This window comes from Pterocles gutturalis, unplaced genomic scaffold, assembly GCF_000699245.1.
Source record: "Pterocles gutturalis isolate BGI_N339 unplaced genomic scaffold, ASM69924v1 scaffold53794, whole genome shotgun sequence".
Lineage (NCBI taxonomy): Eukaryota > Metazoa > Chordata > Aves > Pterocliformes > Pteroclidae > Pterocles > Pterocles gutturalis.
This window is the reverse complement of record NW_010135242.1, coordinates 1-7,564: the sequence shown is the minus strand read 5'-3', so window position 1 is coordinate 7,564 and position 7,564 is coordinate 1. Positions and strand designations below refer to the sequence as shown.

Below are 7,564 nucleotides of genomic sequence, written 5' to 3'. Positions count from 1 at the left end.
ACACGTTCAATTTCATGAGGAGGACTCGGACTTGTTCCACCATTACAGTGGGACAGAAACCACTCCCCACACCCTCACCTATGTTTCAAACCTTAACACACTTTTTATTTCTTATTTCTTTATTCATCAATAAATAGAAGAGAATTTTAAAAATGTAATTGCATCAACTTTGTCAGATCAGTATTCCTAAAAATCTGTTCCCCAAAGATCAAACAAAAACATGAAGAAAGGTAAGATGGAAAGCACCAGATATTCTACTAGTACCACTATAAATTATTTGGTCTCAAACTCACCTGTCTTTTGTCCCAAAGGCAGGCAGTAGAATTAACATAGTCTGCTAATGCTGAAAACAGTTTTACATTACGGTACTGGAGATTGTAACAAGCTTCCAGAAGGAGAATTAACTGCCGAAATGGAGCATCATGGACATTCTCTGTAACAGAATAGAAAAAAGCATAAATTATATCAAGCAATGGGAGGTGTAGCTGGAGATGTTGTGGGAACAGTTTGGCTAAGGAATGGTGGAGGGGAAAAAAACAAATCAGATAAGGAACTATGGAACAGACTGAGACTAGCTAGGCAAAGTCAACTGAGCTAAAACACATGAAGAAACTGAGAGATTACTTAAGATCAAGCTAGAAGGGGTAAAGCAGCAAAAGGGGACAAATTAACAAAAGAAGCAAGAAGGCTGTGTTCCCAGAACACCTTCTGTTCTAAGATTCTTCATCTTCAGCACCTCCCTGCCCTCAACATGGAAACCCTCAGTCTGGCCCCTTTAGTACTGATTGAGCCTTTGGGCTGTCCACCACGTCAGCTGAGGGTGTAACAGAGGTGGATCTAGAGCTGCTAATTAATCAGATACTAGCACATAATGAAATTTACATTTTTTTCCCATTTGGTTTTACAAAATGGCAAGAAACCACAAATACGAATCTATGTCTAAAAAGCACTAAAGGCTGTCAAGCAGTAAAGCATTAGCAGATGCCAAACTGGAAAACGTGGAACCATAATATAAGCTCCTAGCATATGAGCGTGATGACACAGATTGAGCGCCAAATGACAACAGACTTCCGCACAGGACTGCTGCTCCCTTTGCCACACAAGATAGACCTGCTCCTGAGATGAAAAAGATTAAGTACTAAAGAACAATGCTCTCCCTTTAACAGCCCACTTTGCTGCAATGAGGGGCATACATGTCATAAAAGGCAATGACTGCAAGAGAAAAGAGCACAGTTACAGTAGCAGGATAAGCACCCATCAAAACTAGTCTTTAACTTTTCTTCTGCCAGAGGACTCAAGAGGATAGCAGGAAAATAAGTGAATTTAACTCCTCTGAGTTGTGCTCAGTGATTTTCCAGGCTCAGCATAAAACAGTTACCTCATTTCTTGAAGTGCTGAGTGCTGACAACTGTGATTGAAGCCAACCAGAGCTGTGCATCAAATAAAGTGATTTGTAATGCTAGGTATTCATGAAAAAAACAGGCTGAAGGAATCTTGTATTACTGGACACTTTGGCCTTAATCTCTCCCTTCTGCATAATCAGAAAATGAACATAACCACTGGGTTACTCCCTTGCTGCTGCAAAACTGAATAAGTACCTATGAAGTACACAGTTATTACAATTTTGGTCAGGTCCCAGAACTGGGAGAGAGGGCTACTTTCTTAGAGCCCCAGCAGGACCTGGAAAACCTTCTGGAGAACTCCTTTGCCCTATGGGCATCAAAACATGCCCCTCCCTTCTCTTCCTATTCCATCTCCAGCCCCTGATAGGGGTAATTTCTGTCCACAAACTAATCACTCTGTCCCCAGAGCATCTTTTGCATGATGTGCAGCATGCACTGAAAAAAAAAATGCAGCACAAAGTACAGAGTAGCTCCTCACCCTGTGTATGCCATCTAGCCTGTGTACTGAGTGTGGTGAAAGTCCTATGGGAGAAACCTGCGTGTAAAATTAAAGACTGTGTCTTAACACACAGAACAACCAAGACAAATAAAGGCTGTACAAGCAGCCCAAACACTCCTGGTTCATTTATGTTAAGAAGATTATTTTGCTATCTTTATGGGTTTTAGACATAAATTCATATGTATTTGAAGTGTGCATCAACACATACTGACCAAATATACTTAAGAAATGTAGGGTAAAGGTACGGAGAGAGGTGAAATCATTAGCTTTCATTTATTTTTTTTTCTGGGCTGCAGCATGAGCTCAGTTTTTAAGCAGCATTCAATAATTAAATCCAGTTACTCAGGGAAACACTTTGTCCCCTTCAGTTTATCAACTAATCACACTAAGCCACCAATCCATCCCGTAAGATGTCCCCTTCCAATTCAGATTTGTTTTAAAAGTTTATCTGAAATCTGTTTTTTCTTGCTAGAATTGAATTATGTTTCCTAAATTCGGCATACAGAAAAATGCAAAGAAAAATATGTAATTCAGGTAAATGTTAAGAAGGACAGAGATTACAAGAGCTTTCATTATCAGTCAGTAATTTTCTGTCTTGCTGCTCGTCAAATGGCTCCACATCACTATAATATCCTGTAAAACAAAGACGTTTCCTGAGTCTTAAAGGAAATCAGAAAAGGGAGATGAGAGAATAATTAGGTAGAATTTGGTATAAGAAAGGGAAATTTAATAAGCATATTTTTTTTCTTACCCTGGATCTTTTTACTGCAGGCATTCAGGATTGGAATGGAACAATAATTCATTGCATCAAGAGCCAAAAAGACACGCAGAGCATTTGTGAAAGTCAGATGGTCTCTCTCTTTCAAAACTGCCATCTAAAGTGAATTAGAGTTTATTAAATCCTTCATTCTTCAGGTCTATTATCACATCTTTCTGGCATTTTCACCAAAATTTCCCCAAATTCCTCAGCCTATTCAGACTTGGAAGAAAGAAAAAGGAGCAACAAAAAGCAAAAGCTTAAAGTAACTACTCTCCACTTCTTAACACACTAGGTAGAGCAGATCAAGCGTTCTAGAGCCCTGTTACTATGCAAGTTCCCAGCAATTTGCATTTATATGTTTTTTTAAAAAGAAGCCTCAGTAAAGCTCATTTCCAAATACTGTGAATATGTATCTTCTACCAACTCTATAAAAGTAGCAGAAATCTAATTGGCACAGTTGAGTTATCTAATTGGCACAGTTGAGTTATTTAATAGTACTCCAGTTACTGTTTTGGATGCGCATGAAAGCTGTAAGCCTTCAAAGTGATCCAACAGCACACCGAGTGGTGTATCTTTAATACAAACGCCCAGCTACAAATGTAGACTGAGGCACAGAAGGTCAGCTCTGAAGCCACAAAGAAGACTTCATTTATTGAAGCAGTAATTAGATTGATATAAATGACAGTAAAAATGAGACTCCAAAGCATATTGGCTATTAAAATACAATATTCTTACTGCATGTATATCAAAGGTTACATACAAAATATGTCTACAATAGAAATTACACAGTATTAAAAATAGCACCCTGTAGGCTCAGAAAATTAAGAGTTCCCTTCAGTTAACAAGTGGAAATGTTAACTTTCCTCTCACTTCCATATACCACCACATCTTCAGCCCATTACTCACCATCTCGTAAAAAGTGGTACCTTGTCCAAGTTTTTATGATTTCTTAGATCTAACAGACTGCATGAGCCCCCTGCACTGCGCTATTCTTGCCCAGTTGCCCATCAGTGGTATCTTGCCTCACTTCCTTGTGAATGCTATTACAAACTGACCTCAGAGCCCTTCAGCTATGTGATGAAAACACTAGCAGACTGTCTAAAAGGAGGTTTCAAAAAGTGTCTTTAAATCAGGGGATGAAACCCAGCACGCCCTGCCATAAAACCTACAGCCTGCTCCCAACCCCTGCATTTCCCAGGGGACCTTTCAGATACACAGAAAGATAAGGCCATGAGCCAGGTGAGCTCTCCTGGCACCTCACTCCTATCGGTTTTCTAGCCCCGTACCGTTATTGGACACAGCCCCATCACAGACTAGTTTTCTGTCTTCTTGTTTGCAGCCACAGGTTGGGCAAGGGAATCAGGGAGCAGCCTGTAAGTGCTTCTATGAAATCCCACGTGGCCAACTCAAACAAGAAGTGAGGGCACTGCTATTTTACTGCCTCAATTCCTTTTGTACTATCTCCATTGCTTTCTGCTCTCTTTCATGGTGGATATTCCCAGCCTCCAAATTTAAGTTCTTCCTGCAGATATAGCTGGACTATGATTCATATAGCAAATGCAGTTAACCTTTCTATTATATTTTCTCTTTCAGTGTCTGGAAAGAACCATACACAATTTATAAACAATGCAAGAGCACAGGCTTTGTGGAAGAAAAAATGAGCTTCCAACTAAATTTACCTCTATTTTCTTTTTCAGAAAGACTGGAGCATCTTTTCCCAAGCATTTCATCAGGTTTTGCAGTATAAAGAGGTCTCTGATACTTGGAATGCGCTGCTCCACTAGTATTCTGAGGAAGAAAAACACACGAGGCCTTGAGCTGGAGAGAGTAACTGTTAAATAGAGCTTTCCTCATTTCAGCAGAAGCAGGTAGGTACCCCCATTCTCCCTCACTGATGTACTCCCAAGTTAAACCTGTAATTCCCTGCTCCTCTCCCACCTCCTTTTTTGCAAGGCTGGCAAAACTCTACATGATATAGCTGCAGCACAGATATTTTGCACATGGAAATAATTATAGATGCTTTCTTAATGTTATCCTGATAGATGAGCATTGCTGCTGATACATTAACAGGGACACCTGACCAGACTGCACATGTGACTGTGCAGTCATGAGTGCTGTTAAGCCTCAGGGAATTGACACTTCTCTTCAGAAAAAAAAAAATTGCACATTTTTATCATAGAATCATCTATGTGCAGGCAAGTTCTGAAACAGCTAGGAAACTTGAGGACAGACACTGACAACAACTTGGTGCAAGTGAGGAAAAAAACCCAAGAAGCAGTGCTGTGGGCTGCAGGAACAAAAGAGGGTATCTGTGTTAACAAAGGGATCATAAGAACAAGATGAAGGAGTTCTGCATTCCCAGCACCTCCTTTTCTGGCTTAGAGGGAGGTATTGCAATTATCCTGTCTGAATCACCCTTAAATATACCTGCACAGCTACAAAAAAAGAAAAGTTTCACTCTCTAAGGCAATGCACTGCTCTGAAATTCGTCCCTGCAGATGCAGCTTCCTGCAAATGGGCAAGAGCTCCAGACATCAAGAGAGAGAAAGAGCAGTAGATGGATCTCCTGCTTTCTACCAACTTAAAGAACTCTGTACCTGAGCTTCCAGGAGAACCTGTTTTTTGCATATCACTAACACATCCACCTTCTTTGAGCAGGACCTGACGGAGGACCAAAAGTACTAATCCACGGCAAGTTTTATGACAGCCTCAGTAATAATGATCTCATGGGAGTGAGCAGACTGGTTACCCACATAAATCTCACTGTCCCAGAAAAAAAAATCACTACAGCCAAACAAGTTATTCTGACAAAGCACAACACAGAAGGCTTTGCTGGATGCACAGATAAAGTCTAAACTTGTCTTCATCTTAATTTTTACTTACTAATTTAAAATAAAATATTCCCTGGCTGTTAAACAGCATTTTTTATCATGACAAATCACAATACTTCACAAAGTAAACTAGTCTCATTACCTCCTTTCTATGCACAGATAAAACAGAGGCATAGGTACGCAACGTGACTTGATCAACATCACAAAAAAAACACAGGGAGGAGCTGCAGTCAGAATGTGAATTCCCTACAAAGCAGTCCAGCACCCAATGCCTCCAAAGCCTTTCTGCTTGAAACTGCAAAGACAACACCAAAAATCACTGTCTGGTATAGCTATTATCCCATGTGATGATTTCAGTCCTAAAACCACAGTAAGTCTTTTATGTGCAGACATTCCCTCCAGGATTTCTAAAAGACATGTATTCAAACAACATGTAAATACAAAGAACATGTGGAAGATATATTTTTCTCACTGTAATCCAGCTTGAAGAGCGCTCACATTCTTGTCTTTATCCAGCCCTGCTAAAGTAGTTGCCAAAACTGAGAGACACCGGTTATCAAGTTGATTGAGCTTCTCCTGTTAAAGAGTTTTCACAATGTCAGATTATTTCAGACCAGTAAAAGTTTCAGAAAAGAAAAACTGACCACTCTTAATCTGTATCTGCCATCTTCTCTTTCCCCCGAGAAGTCAATTCATAAACTTTAATTCTGCGGCGACCTACAAGGTCAAATTTAGTTGATTTGAAAAGGGTAATGATTTTTGAGACTTCTCCTCTCCATCAAATCTGTCTGAAATCAGGCAGTGGTTTCAAAAACGTACACACATTTAATGATGGGAGCCCTGCTTCCATGGAACATCAGACTATACCAGGGACATAACCGAACTCTCTCTGATGTTGCACAGCTTCTGAGAATTAGCCCCAAGGTTTCAGCCTAAACTTAGGAGAAGGGGGATTTTGATACTTACTTGGCACACCCTCAGAAAAGTCTGGACTAGGAGAGTGTTCTGAGGAACACCTAGGTTCACCACAGCATGCAGAGAGAACACCAGGTCACCCCGTGTCATCCTTCTAGAGTCCCGCAGCAGCTGCTGACAAAGCTTGACAAAAGCTGGGTGCTCAAAGATCAGCTGCTTCTCATAACGCTGCTGCTCTTCAGACAGGTTTTTGAAGAGCCTCCATACAGTAGTTACACAGTTTGTGAAGTGCTTAAGGGAAACAGCAGACTCTGAAGCCAAGTCCAGTACGTCGCAAGGACAGGTACATTTCTGGAGATTATTAAAGAACGGTTCACTATGATCCACTGCATGCTTCACTTTGAAGCTCCCAGAATCATCTAACTTTTCATGTTCTAAGGAGCTCTGGAGAGCCTGCTCACTCACCAAAGCCTCTGTACTCTTCTCTGGTTGCATTTCAGCACCCGTGCTAAAAACATCTGTCTTTTGAGACAGAAGTCGAAGAGATCCGTGCAGAGAGGGAAAAATATTTAAAAATAATTTTCTGAAGTTCACATTTTCCAAGGGATCCCTGGATCTACCAATCCACAAAATGTGTTTTCTTGTTGTGGCTGAAGATTTAGGAGTGAGCATAGAATTGCACCTATGCATGCATCTAACAGTATTTAACAAATAACTTATCTTATTATTCATTTTTGCTAATGTCTCATGAACAGATTTGAAATGCCAACTCGAAGTAAGGGACCCAATGGAATTTTACTAGTGGACACAATCCTGGAGAAACTGCATAGTATCACTTATCTGTAAAAACAATTGAAAATTATGGATTAGTTACCAGACTTTCAATTCTTAAAGTTTCAATTGCCAAATCTATGCACATCTTTTACAGGAAAAAGGAAAAAAAAAAATTGGAAAAAGTTCCCTGGAAAATTTTTTGCACAGGTACTTCCACTGGGCCTTCTATATTTTAGTCAAACATCTCAACACAAAGCTAGCACATCCTGGGTGTCGCCTCTGTTTTTCCTCTTCGTTGTTTTAACCAAAAGCTTGACAGGAGGGAGAGTCTTTTCCTAACGGGTCACTGCCAGCCTTCGGCGGCGGTTTACTCAATGCTGCC

At 40.3% G+C, this 7,564-nt stretch overlaps 1 protein-coding gene across 1 annotated transcript; it reads right to left on the bottom strand.

Annotated features, from left to right (window-relative positions):
- Positions 1-293: 293 nt before the first annotated feature.
- Positions 294-7,140, bottom strand: LOC104467857 (FAST kinase domain-containing protein 2-like; the record flags this gene model as incomplete). Its single annotated transcript, XM_010081806.1, has 5 exons — positions 6,460-7,140; positions 5,966-6,069; positions 4,342-4,450; positions 2,654-2,777; positions 294-433 (listed from the first exon to the last, which is right to left on the bottom strand). Coding segments are annotated over exons 1-5 (1,158 nt in total), but the record flags the coding sequence as incomplete, so codon positions are not given.
- Positions 7,141-7,564: the final 424 nt, after the last annotated feature.